General features: G+C 45.0%; 1 protein-coding gene across 1 annotated transcript in view; it reads left to right on the plus strand.

Moving 5' to 3' along the window:
• sxph (saxiphilin) overlaps positions 1 to 17,820 on the plus strand; it is a 95,911-nt gene extending 78,091 nt beyond the window's left edge. Inside the window, 7 exon segments of the mRNA XM_059981334.1 lie at positions 4,620 to 4,799; positions 7,708 to 7,870; positions 13,832 to 13,914; positions 14,555 to 14,762; positions 16,034 to 16,037; positions 17,500 to 17,686; positions 17,777 to 17,820. Coding sequence (XP_059837317.1) covers positions 4,620 to 4,799; positions 7,708 to 7,870; positions 13,832 to 13,914; positions 14,555 to 14,762; positions 16,034 to 16,037; positions 17,500 to 17,686; positions 17,777 to 17,820 — 869 coding nt within the window.
• Positions 17,821 to 23,651: the final 5,831 nt, after the last annotated feature.

Genomic DNA, 23,651 nt, shown 5'->3' on the forward strand with positions numbered 1-23,651 from the left:
AAGAAAGCAAACATTGCATTTGCATTATCACCAACTGAATCTGCAAATTAACCTTTAGGAAATCCTATGCGTCTCTTTGCACTTCTGCTTTTTGAATGTTCTTCCCATTTAGAAAATAGTCTACACTTTTATTCCTTTGACTAAAATGAATGGCCATACACTTTGCTGCACTATATTGCAACTACCACTTCTTCGTCCATTCTCCCAACTTCTATAAGTCCTTCTGCAGGCTCCCTATTTCCACAATACTACTTGTTCCTCTACCAGAATTCATATTGTCAAACAGCCACAAAGCCATCAATTACATCATCCAACTCATTGACATTTAACATGTCAAGGGCCTTCTGAAAATCCAAGTGAGCAACCTCCACTGACTCTCCTTTGTCTGTCTTGGCTGTTATTTCCTCAAAGAATTCCAATAGATCTGTCAGGCAAGATTTCTCTTTAAGGAAACGATGCTGCTGTTGGCCTATTTTATCATGTTCCTCCAAGAACCCTAAATCCTCATCCTTATTAATGGACTCCAACATCTTCACTGAAGTTAGGCTAACTGATCTATAATTTCCTTTTTTCTGCCTTCCTCCCTTTAAGAGTGGAGTTACATTTGCGATTTTCCAGTCTTCTGGAACTAATCCAGAATCTAGTGATTCTTGAAATGAGACCCTTGCCCCATTCTTCTAAACTCCAATGAGTACAGGCCCAGAGCCAACAAATGCTCCTCATATGCTCCCTCATTTCGTTCCTGGGATCATTCTCACGAGCATCCTCTGTTCCTCTGCAATGTCGGTACATCCTCTCTTAGATGTGAGGCCTGAAAGTGCTCGCAATACTCCAAATGTGGTCTGACCAATGCCCATAAAGTCCTGGCATTGCATTCTTGGTTTTATATTCTAGTCTTCTTCAAATGAATGCAATTACATTGATATTACAATTTTCTAACAGATAGAAGAGTGACCAGCTCTCATTGAGATTAGGAGCTGTATATACAGAATGGGGAGTGCATGCTGTGGTGGAAATTGAACTGTGAATGACATCAACATGAGGCACATTGAGATTGAAAGGTTTATGCTGTACAAAGTACATACATAGAGCAGAGCAGAGACCTTGGATTCCAGGTTGATACCATTCCCCCTAGAATGAAGTGTGTGGATCTATATACTCTGAAGAGTATGGAGTCATGGAGTTGCACAGCACTGAAGCTTTCCCTTTGGCCCACCTATCCCATACTGACTTTAATGTCTAATGTATTTCAAAGGTTCAAAGGTTACTTTATTACAACTCTGAAATTCTTCTTCTCCAGATAGCCACAAATCCAAGAAAGAAAAGAATGGCAGCATGATTATCAACCCCCAAATCCCTCCTCCCTGCACAATTATAGGAAGAATTTAGAAGCTTTAGAGAGGGTGCACAGGAGATTTATCAGAATCCTGGCTGGATTAGAGCACATGTCTTGTGAGGAAAGGTTGAGTGACCTTAAGCTTTTCTCTTTAGAGAGAAGGAGTACAAGGGATATAGAACAAGTGGACAGCCAGAGACTTTTTCCCAGGGCAGAAATGGCTAATACAAGGGGGCATAATTTTCAGGTGATTGCTGGAAAGTATGGTGAGGATCTCGGAGGTAGATTTTTTAGATTTTTTACACACTCAACATGGATGCATAGAACATCCAGCCAGGGGTGTGGTAGGGTCTGATATATTAAGGACATTTAAGAAACTCTTAGTTAGGGACATGGATGATAGAAAAATGGAGGGCTCTAAAGGAGAGAAAGGTGAGGAATCTTAAAATAGATTTAAAGGTTGCATAAGATCATGGGCTGAAGGGCTTTTACTGTTCTGTAATGTTCTGTGCCAACAATGCTGCTGCAAAGTAAGCTTTTCATTGCACTGGTGCATACATGTTTTTGTGCAGAGGACAATAAACATGACTTTGACTTTAACACGCTAATCCCAATTGCCAATATCTCTGACGAAGGGTCTCGGCCCGAAACGTCGACAGCGCTTCTCCCTATAGATGCTGCCTGGCCTGCTGCGTTCCACCAGCATTTGGTGTGTGTTGCTTGAATTTCCAGCATCTGCAGATTTCCTCATGTTTGCCAATATCTCTCGACTCCTTTCCAATCTAGGTTCTTGTCCAAATGCCTTGGTAATGTAGTTGTATCTGCCGCTACCTTCTTCTCAGGCAGGTCATTACAGATATTCACTACCCCCTGTATGAAAAATTCAGTCATTGTTATCAGACTCTTGAACATATCTCTCGTATAGTAAAAGAAGAACTCTTGATCTCTCTGTCAGCCTTGTCAAACGCCTGTGCTCCACTTTCTCTGTACCTGTAACTCTGCATTCTGTTATTGTTTTCCCTTTTCTAGTTATTTTTTGTACCTATGTTCAGAATGATCTGTTTGCATGGTATGCAGACAAAGGCTTTATGCAATTTCTTGGTCCCTGTGACAAGAATATACCAATTATTGATTGCCCTTAATTATTCTATAGCTCTGTGTCATGGGTACATTCTCACAAAGAACACCTTAACATATCAGACAGAGTGGCAGCAAAGTAAGTCATGTGTAAAGGCTCCCGATTATGTGCCCACTCCGAGAATTCACTGTTAATAGGATGCTGCTTCTGTCTTCTCTGGGGGAGCTGTGCATCAGCCAGTGAGATCAACAGGGAAGTTGACAAGGTAGAGTACTTGGGGAATCTAAATTATATACTATACATGTTGAGCCTGAATGTTTGAGTAACATGGACATTGCCTTTGACTCATTGTTTACCATTTTCAATGAGTCCCATTTGACTATGCAGCAAAACTGTCCAATGCAGGTATAGTGGGCTGAAGTCCCACTTGTATAGAGGTGTACAAGATGATAAGAGACATAGATCGAGGGGATGGTCAGGGACCTTTTCCCAGGATGGAAATGGCTAATACTGGGGGGCCTAATTTTAAGTTATAGGGTGGATGTCAGGGGTAAGTTCTTTACACAGATTGGTGTGGGCATGGAACACCCAGCCAGGGGTGGTGATAGATTGTGCCAATCAATTCTTAGATTGGTAGAAGGATGTAGGAGGAAAACTTAGATTTATCTTGAATTATGTTATAAGATTGGCTCAACATGATGGGCTGAAGCTCCTGGAATGTGCTTTAGTGTTCTATGTATAATGGATGTTCCTATCCTCTCTGACAATATCCCGGTTTCGTGCGGAGTTTCACTGGAATATCTCCAGCTTATGGTTGCTCAGAGATGTCCATGTTCTCCTTGTGCTTCATCACCTTCTTCAGCTCTTTCCTCCCGACGTGATGCAAAATGAACAGAACATTGAATATAAATACAAAATGCTCAGTGCCTCAGAGACTGCCTGTATATCCAGAACTTCTCTATCATCAAAACTACTCGGTGTGTCATAGAACATAGAATACTACAGTACAGGCCCTTTGCTGACCTTTTAGCTTACTCCAAGATCAATCTAACCTACATAGTCCTCCAGTTTTCTTTTATCCATATGTCTATCTGAGATAATTGTAAATGTTCCTTGTGTATCTGCCTCTGCCACCACTCCTCTCTCTGTGTAAAGAACTTAGCTCTGATATCTCCCTATACTTTCCTCCAATCACCTTAAAATTATGCCCTTCCTATTTGCTCTTTCCACCCTCTGATAAAATCTCTGGCTGTCCACTCAATCTGTGGCTCTGATCATCTTGCACACCTCTGTTAAGACATTTCTTAAGAAAGGGTACAGAGGAGATTTAAAAGGATGTTGCCTAGATTGAAGAGCATGCCAAAACAGGTTGAGTGAACTCAGCCTTTTCTCCTTGGAGCGACGGAGGATGATAGAGGTGTATATGATGATGAGAGGCATTGATCGTGTGGATAGTCAGAGGCTTTCTTCCAGGGCTGAAATGGTTGCCACAAGAGGGCACAGGTTTAAGGTGGTGGGGAGTAGGTACAGAGGAGATGTCAGGGGTAAGTTTTTTTTACTCAGAGAGTGGTGAGTGTGTGGAATGGGCTGCCGGGAACGGTAGTGGAGGCAGATACGATAGGGTTTTTTAAGAGACTTTTGGATAGGTACATGGAGCTCAGAAAAATAGAGGGCTATGGGTAAGCCCAGTATTGTGCCTGTATTGTGCTGTAGGTTTTCTATGTTTCTATTTCTCATCCTCCATCACCCAGAGAGAAAAGTTTTAGCTTGCTCAGCCCACCCTGAGATTAGTGTAAATAGGTGTTGGTGGTCAGCACCAAGGGGGTGAGCTGATGGGCCTGTTTCCATACTCTATGGCTTTCTGACAGCTGCTTGGTGTGCAAAGGCAGGATCATCTGCAGCCGGGTGTCCACAGAGGGAAAGGTGGGATACAGTGCAATGATGACAGGAGAAGGGAGCTGGGGCTGGTGGATGGTCAGTGGGAGGCTGAGGATGGAGGAGCCACTGACATATCAGAGCACTGAAAGTGGGCAGATAACTTGCTGATTCAGGTGAGTCAGTGCTTGATGACAGGTGCCCATCACAGGGTGAGGTAGTGGTAATGGTTGTTACCCTTCTCGCTGCTAGTATAATGACCAGTGGGTGAAAGGGCCTGTTCCTGTGCTTACTGTTCTATGTTTCTCTTACCTTGGCATCCCACTGTAGGTCCACCTCCTGTCTACGCAGTCTCAGTGGTGAAGAAGGTGTCCAGGGGTGAGAACTTATTTAACCTGGCGGGGAGGCGAAGCTGTCACAGCCACGTGTACAGCCCTGCTGGATGGCTGCTGTTGGCAAAGTTCACTGTTCGCTCTCACAACGACACGGATACCTGCGACATCAATGAAGGTGAGGGTGCCCTGAGGAACTCTGTAGGCTCTGTCTCTGTATCTCATGAGATAGAGTTGTGTTTGTGTGTGTAAGTAGCTGAAGAGATATTAGTAATCTTTTAAGAAGCACTAGATTCTGGAGTGGTTCCAGGGGACTGGAAAATTGTAAATGGCACTCCATTCTTTAATAACGGAGTGAGGCAAAACACAGGAAATTATAGGCCAGATAGCCTGACTTCAGTGGTTGGGAAGGTGTTAGAGCCCATTATTAAGGATTAGGTCCCAGGGTACTTCAAGGTACATGATAAAATAGACAAAGACAGCATGTCCTTAAGGGAAATTCTTGCCTGACAAATCTGCTGAAATTCTTTGAGGAAATAACAAGCAGGATAAACAAAGGAGAGTGAGTAGATTTTGTTTACTTGGATTTTCAGAAGGCCTTTGATAAGGTGCCACACATGACACACACAAAATGCAGGTGGAACACAGCAGGCCAGGCAGCATCTATAGGGCAAAGCACTGTCGGGCCAAGACCCTTTGTCAGGACTAACTGAAAGGAAAGACAGTAAGAGATTTGAAAGTAGGAGGGGGAGGGGGAAATGCGAAATGATAGGAGAAGACTGGAGGGGGTGGGATGAAGCTAAGAGCTGGAAAGGTGATTGGCAATAGTGATACAGAACTGGAGAAGGTAAAGGATCATGGGATGGGAGGCCTAGGGAGAAAGTAAGGGGGAGGGGAGCACCAGAGGGAGATGGAGAACAGGCAGAGTGATGGGCAGAGAGAGAGAAAAAAACAAATATATCAAGGATGGGGTAAGAAGGGGAGGAGGGGCATTAACAGAAGTTAGAGAAGTCAATGTTCATGCCATCAGATTGGAGGCTATCCAGCCGGTACATAAGGTGTTGTTCCTCCAACCTGAGTGTGGCTTCATCTTGACAGTAGAGGAGGCCATGGATAGACATATCAGAATGGGAATGGGACGTGGAATTAAAATGTGTGGCCACTGGGGGATCCTGCTTTCTCTGGCGGACAGAGCATAGGTGTTCAATGAGATGGTCTCCCAGTCTGCGTCGGGTCTCACCAATATATAAAAGGCCACTCTGGGAGCACCGGACACAGTATACCACACCAGCCGACTCACAGGTGAAATGTCGTCTCACCTGGAGGGACTGTCTGGGGCCCTGAATGGTGGTGAGGGAGGGAGTGTAAGGGCAGGTGTAGCACTTGTTCTGCTTACAAGGATAAGTGCCAGGAGGGAGATTGGTGGGAAGGGATGGGGTGGGAGGTGGAAACGAGTGGACAAGGGAGTCGCATAGGGAGCGATCTTTGTAAACGGAACAAGTGCTACACCTGCCCTTACACTTCCTCCCTCACCACCATTCAGGGCCCCAGACAGTCCTTCCAGGTGAGGCGACACTTCACCCTCATTCTGGTTGGCTGTTGGTGACTAGCGGTGTCTTGCAGGGGTCTTTGTTGGGACAGCTGTTCTTCACGTTATATGTCAATGATTTGGATGATACAATAGATAGATTTGTGGCCAAGTTTGTGGACAATACGAAGATAGTTGGGGGGACAGGTAGTGTTTAGGAAGTGAGGAGTCTGCAGAAAGTTTTAGACTGGGGTTTCCAATTTTTTTATGCCTCGGACCCCTACCATTAACCAAGGGGTCCATTAACCAAGGAACCCCTGATTTAGACAGATTAGGAGAATGGGCAAAGAAGAAGCAGATGGAATATAGTGTAGAGAAGTGTATGATCATTCACTTTGATAGAAGGAAGAAAGGATTAGACTATTTTCTGAATGGGGAGAAAATTCAGAAACTGTTGTGGGAGTCCTCATGCTGCTGCCCACACCCTTTCACTCCGGTTGCCTTTTTGCTCCTTAGGATGGACTATGGTCACCCAACACCTGGTCCACTGATCAGGCGGCCATCCCAGGGCATTACAGGTGAAACTCCAGTGCACCATACCAAACACCCAGGAGTAAAGTCACAGGAGTGATGGCAGGGTTCTGTGGCTGCTTTTTTATTTTATCCGAATACATTTGATCATAGAGGAATTGGATTGGAGATGGGTGAAAGGTAGTTGGAATAGGTAAACACAAGGAAACCTGCAGATGGTGGAGTTTCAAACAACAACGCACACAAAATGCTGGTAGAACACAGCAGGCTAGGCAGCATCTATAGGGAGCAGTGCTGTCGACGTTTCGGGCCAAGACCATTTGAAGGGTCTCGGCCCGAAACGTCGACAGCGCTTCTCCCTATAGATGCTGCCTAGCCTGCTGTGTTCTACCAGCATTTTGTGTGTGGAATATGTAAACATTTTTGAGGGTGGGAGTGGCAAGACCTCCAGGTTCTCTATTCCCTCCTGTGTCCATCCCTATCCCCCTCCCATTCCTAGCCCAGCCCTGAGTCCAGAGGGTGTCTTCATACAGACTGTTGCACTGCAGAAGTCATTATCCTGACACCCACACACGCTACTGTTATGTATACTTGGAGCAAGAATGGCAATGGAGAAGCAGGATTAAACATTTACTAAATCATGTTAACCACGGTACACACAGGGCAACTTGCAGTGTGGCAGTGATGAACTAGGCCCACAGAGATGAAAATATACGCTGTCGAATACCCACGCATAAGAGCCTTGCGTGCATAGGAGGCCTGGTCATTCGAATCACCGAGCGGTGAAATGGGCACATACACACTTTCCACATTCTCACAATTAACCCGATACCATCCAGCCACTTTCAGGAGAGGTACTGTTGGCAGTAGGCAGGAGGCATGAAGCACCAAATGAACTTTGCCCCTTCAGCCTCTGGGAAAACCCAAGGCACCAGATGGTTAGCCTCAATCATACTCAACAAGCCAACGTTCCCAGAGGTGCCCTCTGCACATTCTGACCGGACACCTCTCTCTCACTGACCCACAGCCTACACAAATTACTTCCGTAAGGCCTGCATGCCTGGCTCCAGAACTATGGGCAAACTTTGTAAAGTCTGCGTTGGCAGGGAGCAAGCTGGTTCAAAGATTTCCGGTCTGCGGTGTGCTGCCAACCATGATGAACTCTACTATGGAAACCTGGGGGCACTGCGGTAAGTACCACTTCAGCTGTGTTTTGGTAACCATATAACGATTACAGTACGGAAACAGGCCATCTCGGCCCTTCTAGTCTGTGCCGAACGCTTACTCTCACCTAGTCTCACCAACCTGCACTCAGCCCATAACCCTCCATTCCTTTCCTGTCCATATACCTATCCAATTTTTTAAAAATGACAATATTGAACCTGCCTCTACCACTTCTACTGGAAGCTCGATCCACACAACTACCACTCTCTGAGTAAAGAAGTTCCCCCTCGTGTTACCCCCAAACTTTTGCCCCCTAACTCTCAAATCATGTCCTCTTGTTTGAATCTCCCCTACTCTCAATGGAAAAAGCCTATCCATGTCAACTCTAGCTGTCCCCCTCATAATTTTAAATACCTCTATCAAGTCCCCCCTCAACCTTCTAAGCTCCAAAGAATAAAGACCTAACTTGTTCAACCTTTCTCTGTAACTTATGTGCTGAAACACAGGTAACATTCTAGTAAATCTCTTCTGTACTGTCTCTATTTTGTTGACATCTTTCCTATAATTTGGTGACTGTACACAATATTCCAACTTTGGCTTCACCAATACCTTGTATAATTTTAACATTAAATCCCAACTCCTATACTCAATGCTCTGACTTATAAAGGCCAGCATAACAAAAGCTTTCTTCACCACCCTATCCACATGAGATTCCACCTTCAGGGAACTATGCACCATTATTCCTAGATCACTCTGTTCTACTGCATTCCTCAATGCCCTACCATTTACCGTGTATGTCCTATTTTGATTGTTCCTACCAAAATGTAGCACCTCACACTTTTCAGCATTTATCTCCATCTGCCATCTTTCAGCCCACTCTTCTAACTGGCCTAAATCTCTCTGCAAGCTTTGAAAACCTACTTTATTATCCACAATGCCATCTATCTTAGTATCATCTGCATACTTACTAATCCAATTTACCACCCCATCATCCAGATCATTAATGTATATGACAAACAACATTGGACCCATTACAGAAACCTGAGGCACACCGCTAGTCATCGGCCTCCAACCTGACAAACAGTGATCCACCACTCATTTCTGGCATCTCCCATCCAGCCACTGTTGAATACATTGTACTACTTTAATATTAATACCTAACAATTGAACATTTCTAACTAACCTTCCATGTGGAACCTTGTTGAAGGCCTTACTGAAGTCCATATAGACAACATCCACTGCTTTACCCTCGTCAACTTTCCTAGTAACTGCTTCAAAAAATTCAGTAAGATTTGTCACACAAATCCATGTTAACTGTTCCTAATCAGACCCTGTCTATCCAGATAATTATATATACCATCTATAGGAATACTTTCCATTAATTTACCCACCACTGACATCAAACTTACAGGCCGGTAATTGCTAGGTTTACTCTTAGAACCCTTTTTAAACAACGGAACCACATGAGCAATATGCCAATCCTCTGGCACTATCCCCATTTCTAATGACATTTGAAATATTTGTCAGAGCCCCTGCTATTTCTACACTAACTTATCCACTTTTATATTCTTTAAAACCACCAGTACTTCCTCTTCTTTAATCATCATAGTTTCCATAACTATCCTACTTGTTTCCTTTACCTTACACAATTCAATATCCTTCTCCTTAGTGAATACTGAAGAAATGAAATTGTTCAAAATCTCCCCCATCTCTTTTGGCTCCACACATAGCTGTCCACTTTGGTTCTCTAAGGGACCAATTTTATCCCTCACAATCTTTTGCTATTAATATAACTGTAGAAACTCTTTGGATTTATTTTCACCTTACTTCCCAAAGCAACCTCACATCTTTTAGCTTTTCTAATTTCTTTCTTAAGATTCTTTTTACATTTGTTATATTCCTCGAGCACCTCATTTACTCCATGCTGCCTATATTTATTGTAGATCTCTCTCTTTTTCTGAACCAAGTTTCCAATATCCCTTGAAAACCATGGTTCTCTCAAACTTTTAACCTTTCCTTTCAACCTAACAGGAACATAAAGATTCTGTACCCTCAAAATTTCACCTTTAAATGACCTCCATTTCTCTATTACATCCTTCCCATAAAACAAATTGTCCCAATCCACTCCTTCTAAATCCTTTCACATCTCCTCAAAGTTAGCCTTTCTCCAATCAAAAATCTCAACCCTGGGTCCAGACCTATCCTTCTCCATAATTATTATTGAAACTAATGGCATTGTGATCACTGGACCTGAAGTGCTCCCCAACACATACCTCTGTCACCTGACCTATCTCATTCCCTATCAGGAGATCCCTTCTCTAGTTGGTACCTCTATGTATTGCTGCAAAAAACTATCCTGCACACATTTTACAAACTCCAAACCATCCAGCCCTTTTATAGAATGGGCTTCCCAGTCTATGTGTGGAAAATTAAAATCTCCCACAATCACAACTTTGTGCTTACTACAAATACCTACTTACAAATTTGCTTCTCCAATTCTCGCTCCCCATTAGGTGGTCTATAATACACCCCTATAAGTTTTACTACACCTTTCCTATTCCTCAATTCCACCCAAATAGTCTCCCTGGACGAGCCCTCTAATTTATCCTGCCAAAGCACCGCTATAATATTTTCTCTGACAAGCAATGCAACATCTCCCCCCTTGCCCCTCCGATTCTAATACACCTGAAGCAACGAAATCCAGGAATATTTAGTTGCCAATCACACCCCTCCTGCAATCATGTTTCACTAATAGCTAGAACATCATATTTCTGGGTATCAATCCATGCTCTAAGCTCATCCACCTTTCTTACAATGCTCCTAGCAATAAAATAGATGCATTTAAGAAATTCTCCACCTCTTACTCTCTGTTTATCTCTAACAGTGCAAACAACTTTACTATCTTCTTTTTCTTCCTTCTCTCTACATCTTCGGTCTGAGCACTCCCCTTCTCTATCACCTGCCTATCCTCCCTCACACGCTGCCTACAAGCTTTCTCTATTTGTTAACTAACCTCCTCTGTCCTAGACTCTTCAATTTGATTCTCACTCCCCAACCATTCTAGTTTAAAGTCTCCCCAGTAGCCTTAGCAAATCTCTCTGCCAGGATATTGGTCTCACTAGGATTCAAGTGCAACCTGTCCTTTTTGTACAGGTCACACCTGCCCCAAAAGAGATCCCAATGATCCAGAAACTTGAATCCCTGCCCCTTGATCCAATCCCTCAGCCACACATTTATCCTCCATCTCATTCCATTCCTACTCTCACTGTCGCATGGCACAGGCAGTAATCCCAAGATTACTACCTTTGTGGTCTTTCTTCTCAACTCCCTTCCTAACTCCCTATATTCTCCTTTCAGGACCTCTTCCCTTTTCCTACCTATGTCATTGGTACCTATATGTTCCATGACCTCTGGCTCTTCACCCTCCCATTTCAGGATATCTTGGACGTGATCAGAAACATCCCAGACCCTGGCACCATCCAGGCAAACTACCATCCAGGTCTCCTGACTGCATCCACAGAATTTCCTATCTGACCCCCTAACTATCGACTCCTCTATTACTACTGCCTTCCTCTTCCTTTACCTACCCTTCTGAGCTACAGGGCCAGACTCTGTGCTGGAGGCACGGCCACTGTTGCTTCCCCCAGGTAGGCTGTGCCCCCCAACAGTACTCAAACAGGAGTACTTATTGTCAAGGTGTACAGCCACTAGGGTACTCTCTCGTACCTGACTCTTCCCCTTCTTTCTCCTGACTGTGACCCACTTGTCTGTCTCCCGTGGCCCTGGTGTGACCACCTGCCTGTAACTCCTCTCTATCAACTCCTCACTCTCCCTGACATGAAGGTCATTGAGCTGCAGCTCCCACTCCAGGACCTCCCACATCCGACACCGAGAACAACAAGCTGCCCTCACACTCATAATTCCCCCTTTCCTCGAATAACAGGAAGAAACTGAAAACTAAACCTACCTTGCCTTGCCTGTTTCTGCCTAAGCCCATTGAGCCAAAGCCCTTAAGCCTTCACACCGCTGCCTGTAAATGATGCTGCCCACTGTATAAGGCTGTGTTCCTTTTAAATCTTCCACGCTTCACTGCCCGATGTCACACGCCTGTGCAGTCTCATCTCTTAACCCCGACGAGAAGAAAAAATCAAAATGGCTCCTGCAGCACTCCAGTTCTGATTCTCAGACTTCCTTCCCCAAATTATTAGTATTGGTTTATTATTGTCTTATGCCAAGATACAGAGAAAAGCTTGTCCTGCATACGATCAAATCATCACACAGTGTATGAGGGAAAACAGTAACAACGCAGAATAACGTGTAAAAGGTACTGAACAGGTGCAGTGCATCTAGACAATAAGGTGCAACATCATAACAAAGGTGATTGTGAGGTCGAGAGTCCCTCTTATTGTACAAAAGGCCTATTCAAGAGTCAGATAACAGTGGAATGTAAGCTCTTCTTGCGCGTGATTGTACGTGTTTTCGGGCTTTTGTATTTTCTGCCTGCTGGAAGAGGTTTTTATTCAATTCAGCTGCCTGGGCAGCACTTGGACCACCCAGACAGACCGTGAAAGTGTTGTTTGTCTTCGCTCAGTTTTTCAGGATGGCACCAAGTTGTGGTATCCATCAAGATTGTGGCTCAGAGCTAGTTGTTTATTTTTAGGGGCAGGGGAATGGTTTTTGGGACAGAGAGAGTAGTTAGAAGTCAGATTAGGGACAGGAATGTGGGGAGGTTCGGGGTCAGGCCTCCACTCTGCTCCGTGACAGAGTCCAGACAGGTGAAGGGTATCAGTCTAGGTCTTAACCTGAGCTCAAATGAGCTTGGAGTCCACACTAGCAAAAAGCCCAAGGGCTGTCTAATTGGCACGTCCAGAGTTTGAGCCTGAAGTTTGGGGTCCCATCATTGGTTAGTCCAGTGGTTGATACTGAAGATCGGAGCCTGTAAGTCAATCCATACCCTGGCACTGGAAGACTGTCTGTGTACATGGGTGGTAAAGGGGTTTGCTTTGCTGTTTTGCTGCTTGTTCTGTTTCATTGAGTTCTTTATTGTTCCACTGAGCACTCTGGGCATGCTGTGTTGACGCTGGAATGTACAGCAACACTTGCAGGCTGTTAAAACTAATAGCACACTTTACTGTAGGTTTCGATGTCCATGTGATAAATGCATCTGAATCTGAACAGTGAAAAGATGCAGAGGCCATGAACCTGACCCTTTGGGTCCACCTCCTTCTCTCATCCTCATAGGGAGAAGACATCAGAGTTCTCCATCTGGAATCCTTCCCCTACGTGGGTGGGGGGCATAGACGGATGCCATCTCTACCTCTCCTATACCTGGGGCAATAGACCTTCAGTCCCAGAGTAAGCTCGCTTCTGAATGCCTGTCCAAGTCTCATCCCACAACACGCACTGTTCACAAACGGCTGCGTCGGGGATGAGATTAACGTCTATCTCCCCACAGGCTTTGGAGAGGGATGCAAGGATCCCTGTCCCAAGTCATCCAGAGTTGCTGCCTAACAGCTGATCTATGGGCTGTTCCTAGGGACGTACACACAGACAGACATCAGGTGCTGCTGGAAGATCCTCAACTCAGTGAAAGATGCTCTTTGGTCTGCCTGTTGGTCTTCCAGTTCATCGAGATGTCCATAAGGACATGCTGGGGGATGCACTCAAGCTCAGTGCAACCATTGTTAAGGTTTTGCTGGGGAAGAACAACTGTCTGGGGTTCTGCTGTTACTGGACATTGAGGGGCTGTATCTCATTCCCTTATCGTCTCTCCTGTTCCGTCTCCATGGGTCATGCCCACATGCTGCTCATCAGTCAGCCTTCCCAGGGAACCCAGATCAGCCACCGGAGATGGAGCTGTGACAGACTGGAAGTGGTGGATGGTGTCTGAATGGTAGAGTGTAAGTTTGATCATAGGACACGAAGTCGAATAGGGAAGAAGTATCACTATGAACAGAGGGAGAGATTAACTGCTGGTGTTTCTCCAGGTGTTTAGTTGGGAATTCCAATCAGAAAAACTTTGGAGATGTCGCCTTTCTGGAGCATCACAACTTAATGGAAAACATTGAGGGTAAGATAGATTTCAGCTTCTGTTCTAAATAGGTTAAAAATGAAAATGTGTCAACTGTGAATGGTTGGGAATGTATAGTGATGATCAGATTGGGACGGGGGTTACAGTGTTCAGAACCAGTGGAACGTAGGGCAGTAGATATAAGGAGAGTTTAGATACAGAGGGTTTGTTCTCACTGGAACGTTGGAGGATAGAGGAGACCTTGCAGAGATTTATAATATTATAAAAGACATAGATAGGGTAGATAGAGAGTCTTTTTCTCACAGGAGGGGAGGCTAGAGCAAGAGAGCACATGTGTAAGGAGAAATTTAAAGGCGATCTGGACAGTTTCTCTCACACACTGTGTTGGATATGTGAAGCAAGCCTGAAGGCTGAATGATGGAGGTGTATTCTATTCCAATGTTGGAACAGATACCTGGACAGGAAAGGATAACAAGGATATAGACAGGGTGAACAGGAATTGGAACTAATGGCCGATGTCTTCCCAGAGCCAGCATCACACATTTCAGGGGTTCACTGTGATTTCACCTCTGTGAACAGTTTCATGTTGGCACAGCCTGAAGGACAGAAATTAGGAATTACTGAAATTCTTCTCAGCTTTCAAATGAGATGTTCATTAACTGTGACCCTTCCCCTGCAGCTCTGGGCAGGAGTGGCTGGGCCACAGGTTGGACTTCCGATGACTTCGAGCTGCTCTGTCCGGGTGGAAGCCGTGCCCCACTCACAGAGTGGGATTTGTGTAACCTGGGAGCTGTCCCTCCAAACATTGTCATGACCAGGTCTGTCATCGCCACCAAAAAGAGGGGATAATGAATAGGTTAGAAAGTCAAAAATAGAGTCATGGAGATGTACAGCACAGAAACAGGCCCTTCGGCCCAATTCATTCACGCTAGGTTGTCTTACTGAGCTAGTCCTATTTGCCTGCATTAGGCCTCTAAGCCTTTCATATTCTTGAACTTGTCGGAATGTTGTAATTATAGCCACCTCATTCTACCTACCTGCACTCCTCCGCTTGGAAAAGATGCCCGTCAGGATGCTTTAAAATCTTTCCTCTCTCACTGTGCTGCTCTATCCCTCGTTTCGGACTCTCTACCTGGAGTAAAAGCCTGTGACCATCCCCCTTATCTATAACCTTCAGATTTTATAAACCTCTATCAGGTCAAAAGAGAACAACTGGACAGGGGCAGCATGAATTGTGCCCTGAGCAGTCCCTGCTATAATACTGTTTCACCAACCACATGTAATTTGGCCTTGTTCCACTGGCAGGGTGAAGGAACCTGCTTTCACATCCTGGGACATGTCAGCTTCCTCTAGCCCTTCCCTCTGCCGCAGTGGCTCCCCTCTCTGAGTGGGTGATGCCAAGCTCCTCAAGAGGTGCTGCATTTGCACTCACTCAGGTAAATTGAAAGAATCCCATCACACTCTGGTCTTGGCTCACCTGCTGCAGGAGACCTGGCCTCTGGTGTGCTTCTGTGGCCACCACGTTAATATGACTGGCCAGTCGAATGTTTTTCTCCACTGCTTCCCTGGGCAGAGAATTCCACAGATTCATTATTCTATGGTGGAAAAACCGTTCCTTGTCAATTCCATTCCAAGTCTACTCACCCTGAAATTTGAGGCTATGTCTTCTAGTTCTAGATTCCTCTGTCCCTTATATCTCCAGAAATTCAGCCTCTCTGAGAGAAGTTTCTACATACCTCGGTTGTCAATAACCATGCACTGTTAAACAAATCTCTCCCATTATGACCTCCCAGGATATTGAAGGCGAGGGGTTGGTAATAATAATACCATTCAATATTCAGGTAGATGGTTAAGGTGGTTAAACCCTCTCTTGGAGATTGCCACTCCCTTTTCCTTTCATGCATGAACTGAGGAGCTGTGCACAGAATTGAACATTGTATAATTGTCATAGAACTTCCCCACTCCTGACTGATGGAAAGTTTAGCCAAGGACACTGTTCTGAGGAACAGTGGTGATGTAACAGAGCTGGAATCTTCCTTGGTGCGACGTGTGACTCCAACCACTGGAGTGTTCTGGCTCTATCAGGGCATACTATTGTGAAAGCAGTCTCTGTAACTCTGAGTCTACATCTGGACTGAGGTTATGGTCAGGTCTGGAGCCAAGTGGCTCAAATAATCCAAACTAGCTATCAGTTAGCAGATTATTGGAGAGTGAGTGCTGATTTCTGATGACCACAGTCATCACATTGCCAACGATTGGTGTGCATCACATGTCCAGCATCATGTGATCAGGACACTCCTGGGGAAACTTCCCATGTTGTCTAGTAGATCCAGTGGTGTAAGTGGATGGGACCAGATTGTCAGATGTGCAACTAATTGTGGAGCACAGATCTCAGTACCATGATGTGTGGGTGTTTAAGCCACTCTTTGGCACAGGGTAGCTGAGTTTGACTATATGGCAGGTTTGCAATGCAGATGGTTGACCAGGTGCCCTAGTTTTCGGGAGAGACAACACAGGTGTATCCCAATGCTTTAGCTCCAGATATTGTTGTATTTAATCTCAGAGAGGAACATTCCCATGGCTGAACAAGCAGCAGTCAGCTCACTGTCTAAGGTGCGGAGAAAGCAGCTTCTTCTTCACCCTCACAAAGTACTTACAGCACAGGAAAAGGCCATTCATCCCAACAACTATGTACTGCCTCCACTCGTCACTCTTTATGCAGCCAGGTTGACGTTACTGCCTATCTCTCTTCCATCTGGATGTGCTCTGCTCTGCTGCGCCATGCACTCTGGGAAAGGAAGGCTGTCTCACATCCCCCAGTGGATCTTTACTACTTTCCCCTGTGTCTCCACTCTCGCATGCAGAGAGCTCTTTGCTACGTTACTCCATCAAACTCTTTTGTAACTGTGCCAGGTTCTTGTACCAGCGGTATCTGAGAGTCCTGAGAAGCATTTTTATGTACATTTTATAGCAGAAAGATTTAACAGGTGGATTCATAAGTAGGCAATTTGGCCCATTAAGCCAGCTCTGCCGTTCAATAGGCTTAGGTAACCATGGACTCTGCTCTACCTTCCTGCCTTTCCCCCAGAACCCTTAATTCCCTACTATGCAAAAGTCTAACTGTGTCTCGTGTATCCTTCACTGTATCCCTAGGCAGGGAACCCCACAGATTCTTTTCTCTTTTGCAAAAGCAGTTTCTTCTAATCTCCATTCCAGATTGACTGCTCTGAATCTTGAGAAGTAATCCCTTACTTCCAGATTCTTCTGTGCCTTGTATCTTCAGAGATCCAGCCCCTCTGAGAGAAGAGATTTCTACGTACCTGTTTCCAGTGACCATACATCATTACATAAACCTCTACCCTACAAAGCCTCCCCTCCGTTTGAATATGCTCACCCTCCTCCTTATAAGCACAAAAGAAAACTGAGCCAAAGTACTAAGTTTCTATTTGTAAGATTTGAGATATGGTCAGAAAACTTTGTTAGTTGCCCACTTGACTGTTTTGGACTGGTAGAGTGATACTAACAGCCCCAGTGACACAAGCTGCCCCATGTACAAATATTACTGCTGTCTCAGGACCTACTGCTTTCAAGAGCTGCTCACCAGTTCCTTCCCATCTTTTTCAGGAACGTTTTGGGCCCAGCTCCCTCTCTGAATTCCAGCTTTTCCAGTCCAAAAAATATAAAGAGAGTGACCTGCTCTTCAAGGATGCAACCCGGTCTTTGAGCCAAGCGGCTCACCTGAGCTACGCTGACATCCTGGGCGATGCTTTTGTCAGCCTGGCCGAGTCTGTCTTCAGCTGCACGCACTCAGGTAGCATCCTCATGCAGGATTATCACAATGGGTAATAATCATCTCCCTCGGAAAGATTTCAAACACATCTCCCATCCTGTTACTCCACAGAAATCCTGGAATTCTGCCACCGGGATGTTTGCAGCCACTGGTGAAGCTGGTGCCAGCAGTCACAGCGGGAAGAGCCCAGAGCCTCTCTGCTCCACATTGCCCCATGTTCATTTCCCTCTCCATCCAGACGGGTCATTGACAACACCCCTCACCAGTGTCCAGAGTGAAGTGAATAATCATAGCTAAGCGCCCGGGAGTAGGGGAAGGTAACAGACTGTGTAAAATGAGGAGGGCATTGAATTAACTTCTCCGTTTGCTTGTGCGCTTGCCTGCCGTTGGACACATGAATCACTGTAATACCCCTTGACAGACTGACAGGATGGGATCCCACCCACTGAATCTGCAGGAATAACAATGACCAACAGCTCTGGTTCCTGAACTGTGGCCCTGTTGGAAACCCAGGAGTGGCTGGACCTCTCCAAGCCCAGGATCGAGAGCTGCAGAGTGAGAGAGGGCTCTGCTCTTCCCACTGACCCCCGACCAACACACCCTCTCATTTTTATTTACAACTGAGTAGACTGACCACTGCAGGAAGCTTTTACACGGCTTGAAAACTGTGCACCACATTATATTAAAAAAATCCCAGCTGTGCAGCAATGAAGGCTGTGTGTGCAGGAGCATTTCAGTTACTGTGCACCTGGGAACAGTGCCCCCAAACGCAGCCAGATGTTCCTGGCATTGCGAGCCATTGAGCTGGTTTGGAAGCTCCTCCAAGTAAGGGTCGAAGCAGGGCGAGGACTAAAGAAAGCTGTTCCAGTCTGTGCATAATGAACCTCCACCCTTGAATGAGTTTAACTGGATCATGCAGATCTGCTACAGAAGTTGGGGTGGTGGGGGGGGGGGGGGTGTGGACAGAAGAGAAACAGTTTCCTGCCTCATTCTACACAGTTGGACACAGACTTCTCTTATGTCACTGCCACTACACTAAGTACACAACAGGGAACAGAAACAGTCCCACATAAGAGATTCTACAGATGCTGGAAATCTAGACACACACACGAACACAGTACTAGAGGAACTCAGCAAGTTAGGCAGCATCTATGGAGGGAAACGAACAACTGGCGTTTTGGGCCAAGACCACTGGGGCTCAGAACCAGGCCCTTCAGCCCAAACCGTAATAGCAGGTTAACACCACATCTGCTTGTACACACGTGGTCCATATCCCTAATTAGGGACAATCAGCATGGCTTTATGCAGCCTGGGTCATGTCTTACTAACCTGATAGAGATTTTGAGGAGGTGATGAATGTGATTGATGCAGGTAGAGCTGTGGTTGTTGTCTACATAGGTCTTGGTAAAGTGTTTGACATGGTCTCTCATCCACAAGGTGAAAATGCAGTGAATTTGCTACTTGGATTCAAAAGGCCTTGCCCAAAGAGGGCGATGTCCATAATTAGTCATCTTCTGCAGAGATCTGTGCTCAGACCTCTGCTGGTTGTGATGTGTATTGTTACATCCCCGTAACGGGTTAAAAGGACCAGCAGAAATGGAACACACCTGGAGTCTGAGTCAGTCTACTGTTAACAAACACTATTTTATTAGCATCTATGTAATAAATATAAAACAAGATAAAGCTAATAAGTTAGCAAAGTATATGCACATGTAAGTGTGTAAATATAAAACCCCAAACTTCCTCGAGCTTAGGTGGTAAATGATACAGTCTTATGATGGTATAGGTACGAAGTCAGTTCAGTTCGTGATATTGAGTTGAATAGGAGAGAGAGATTTGTAATCCAAAGGCGTATGTTATGAGAAGGCAATTACATTGATATTCCACAGATTCCACAACAGCAATACAAAATAACAATAGCAGTAGGTTTTATCTCCGAAGTTGTTCCACTCTACACACATGAAGCATCACTGACAGTGATCTTCAACTAATATCCTTTCAACACAAGTGGTACCACACCAGAATTCAGCTAAGGGACATCTGAAAGTGGTGGCCACAGGATACTCAAACAAAATCCACGTATGGATTATCACAAAGGGGACCATCTTCAAGGGAACCACCACCCAGGCAAGGGTCAACACACACCGGTAGATTCAACAAGGTTACCTCAAACACATAACATGATAGCCACTTATCCAGTTCCCCAACATAGGAAATAACTCCAACAGTGATTTGCCACAGGAGTGAACTACCACACCCAGACAAAGGGTAAACAAACACGTGGTATTCACAAAGGTTTTCCCCTCACCAGAGAACCCACTCCTGTGGATTAACTAAGTTACAATCACACTTCCATAGCCGAATGGAAACAAACTCACCTTACGGGCTACTTAGAGAGAGAGTCCAAACAGTGATCTCTTTGTCACTAGGTTTCTACCTCTCCTCTCTTCTCTCCCTGCAATCTTGTTCTAGTTGCAGAAAACTTGTGAGAGTCATTTATCAATACTCAGGATCGATCTCAACTCACCCCTTTTGGGCTACTGAAAGTTTAAACCAGTGACCGACTCACTGGTGTCTTCCACTGACCGAATCCATCTTGACTCTAACTGTATACTTCTGTTTGTCTTTGTATATTCAAAACAAGCTGCAAGAAAAATGTAAACAAGCTGCAGAGAAACCATAATATTGATTGTCCATCAAATAACTCCATCTCTCTTCGCCATAGCAACTCAGAAGCAGGCAGTGTCCTTACATAAGTCCAAGCACACTGTAGTCAGTAGAAATCCAATAGAGCACAAGTCAGTCTCATTCTCCCAGCATTTTAAAGTGGCAGACCACAGAAAAAATGAACCCTAGGGGTACATAACAGTATAATCAACTTGCTTGAAAATACGGTCAGGTGGGTTGGTGAATTCAGAGATTGGTGGCGTTGTGGATAGTATAGAAGATTGCCAGAGGTGGGTGGAGAAATGGCAGATGGTAATCTGGACAATTGTAAAGTGTTGCACTTCAGAGATAAAATGTAAAATGACAATACACTAACAGCATTGATTCACAGAGGGATCTTGGGGTCCAAGTTGACAGCTCCCTGAAAGCGGCTGCACAGGTTAATAGGGTGGTAAAGGAAGCATATGGCATGCTTGCCTTACTGAGTTGAGGCTTTGAGTTAAAGTCAGGAAATTATATTATTTCTTTATAGAACTCTATTTGGCCACTTGTGGAGTGTTGCATTCTGATGTGGAGAGGAATTGGAGGCTTTGGAGAGGGTGCAGAACAGGTTTACCAAGATGCTGTCTGGAGCAAGGCATGTGCTGTAAGGAGAAGATGGATAAACTTGGGGTTGTTTTTCCTGGACTGGTGGAGGCTGAGGAGTGATTTAATAGATATTAATAGGATTATGAGAGGCTAGTATCTCTCCCCTCCCCCCCCCCCCGAGTCAAACTGTCTAATACCAGAGGGTATGCACTTAGAGAGGGGTAAGTTGAAAGGAGATGTGCAGAGCAAGTTTGGTGGGTGCCTGGAACTTACTGCTAGAGGTAGTTGAGTAGGCAGGTACAAAGTGTTTAGGAGGTTCATAAGATAGGCATAGAGAGAATGGGAGGATGTGGGCACCATGTAGGCAGAAGGGAACTGTTAAGATAGGCGTTTCATTACTAGCTTAATTAGTTGGACACAAGGGCCTGTTCCTGAACTGTACTGCTCTTTGTTCCAATCATCTCAGCAAATTCATTGGAAAACAACCATGAAAGTCCACCTGGATAATAGAAGAACTGAAAGTACTTACTGAAGCAAAGATAAAAGAAAATGGTAGTTGAAAGTGGAAGAGGAGGTGAATGAGTGGAGACTCAACTCCCACTGTTGCTGTCAAGGGAAGGTACCCTGGTCCGGAGTCTGGAGTGGACTAAGTGGGGATAACTGGCAGGGGTACGTGCTCCCAGCAGCTGGAGGTAGTGTAACTGCTACTGGGAAGGTACTTTTGCAACAGGAGCCACGGAGAACCGGGTGAGGAAGCTCGTCAGGTTTAAAAGATCCTTCTCTGTGGGGCGAGTGAGAACTCAGAGGAAGGGGACCCAGCACAGTGTGATGTGGTCGGAAGTAAAGAGGAGTGTGAAACGGAGAGCGTGGAGTGACTGATCAGAGTTTCTTTGACTGTTACAGAACCATGGGTAGACCCAAGTCACGGCCCAAGAGATGATGGGCTTCCTCTGATTTTGCGTTTCTCCCACCTGTTAACACGTGGCTGTCAAGTGGTGATGGGACTGGTGTTGGTTTCCTCACCTAGCTAAAGCTGCCTGGCTTGAAAATACATCTTATGCCTATGGTGGGAAAGTGGTGTGGCTGAATCAGACTCCCTCTCCCTACTTAACTGATCAGTTAAAGACATGTTTAATTAGCAGTGGACTATTGTATTTCCATTCTGCAGAAAAGGATGGATCTTATGAGCTGATCAGTCTGAATGGGTTTAATATCACTGGCACGTGTTATAATGCGGCAGCAGTACATTGCAATACATAATAACACATAAGTACAGTAAGTTACAGTAAGGGTGTATGTATATTTAAAAAGTTAAATAAGTAGTGGAAAATAGGGGGAAAAAGGTAGTGAGGTTGTGTTCATGGGTTCAATGGCCATTCAGAAATCTGATAGCAGTGCCATGAAGGAGCTGAGTTTACAACTTTTTGCAGCTCATTTCAATCCTGTACAGTGCTCCCTCTCCATATGAGAATGTCATGCAGTTAGTTAGAATGCTCTCCACGGTACAGCTGTTGAAATTTGCAAGTGTTGTTTGTGATACGCCAGATCTCCTCCTAACTGTTGCAGGGCCTTCTTTGTAACTGCATCAACACGTTGGGCCAAGGACAAGTCCTCAGAGATATTGACACCTAGGAACTTGAAATTGCTCACCCTTTCTACTTTGGTGTTCTGAGCAGGGGCTGTTGGAGTGGATAGAGTTAGAGTGGGGATTTTGAGATTTTAGCTCTTTGAGGCTTCAGTCAGAGAAAGCGAAAAGCTGCAGGTCATTTTTTCCCCCACAGTCTATTGTATTTCCTTCTTTATATTTTCTCAGTTAAGACAGAGGAGATGCCAGGCAGGTTAGTGTAATGCTGCTCTTGGTGGATATGGGAAGGCAGGGAGACCTCCAGTGTCCCCGATGACTACAACTGTGAGAAGTGCATCCAGTGGCAGCTTCTAACAATCCACGTTAAGGGGTTGGAGCTGGATCTGGATGAACTCCGGATCATTCGCGAGGCTGGGGGGTATAATAGGACATATAGAGGTAGTTACACTGGAAACTGGGTGATGGTCAGGAAGGGAAAAGGGATTAAACACTTAGGGAAACAGCAGGTTCTGTGGATGAGAATGAAATTCCTAGATGGTATGTTGCCTCCCAGGAGCCAGGCTCCTGAACTATTCAGATTGAGACCTCAATAGGAGGGTGAATAGCTGAAAGTCATGGTCCACGTAGGTACCAATGACATAGGTAGGAAGAGTGACAGGGTTTTGCAAAGTGAGTTCAGGGAGTTCAAAGTGCTAAGTTAAAGGGCAGAAGCTCCAAAGTTGTGATCTCAGGATTGCTACCTGTGCCACAGTTTTGGAGACAGATGTTGTTAAGACCTCAAGACAAAGTTAGGAATCAAAAGTTGAGCATGGTGCAACTAATATCCTAAGCTGCATATATTTCCACATGTTGACTGGGAACACAAACTGTAAAAGGACCAGATGGGATAGAGTTTGTCAAATATGTTCAGGAAAGTTTTCTTAATCAATACATTGAAGTCCCGATAAAAGAGTGTGTGATACTTGATCGGCGATTAAGACTGACAGAAGTCTGTGTAAGGAAACACTTTGCATCTAGTGATCATGAGGCCATTAGTTTCAAAGTAAATATGGAAAGAAATGGGTCTGGTCTGTGGGTTTTGATTCTAAATTGGAGAAAGGCCAATTTTGATGTTATCAAAAAGGATCTGACAAGTGTGGATTTGCA

Source organism: Hypanus sabinus, chromosome 10 (assembly GCF_030144855.1).
Source record: "Hypanus sabinus isolate sHypSab1 chromosome 10, sHypSab1.hap1, whole genome shotgun sequence".
Lineage (NCBI taxonomy): Eukaryota > Metazoa > Chordata > Chondrichthyes > Myliobatiformes > Dasyatidae > Hypanus > Hypanus sabinus.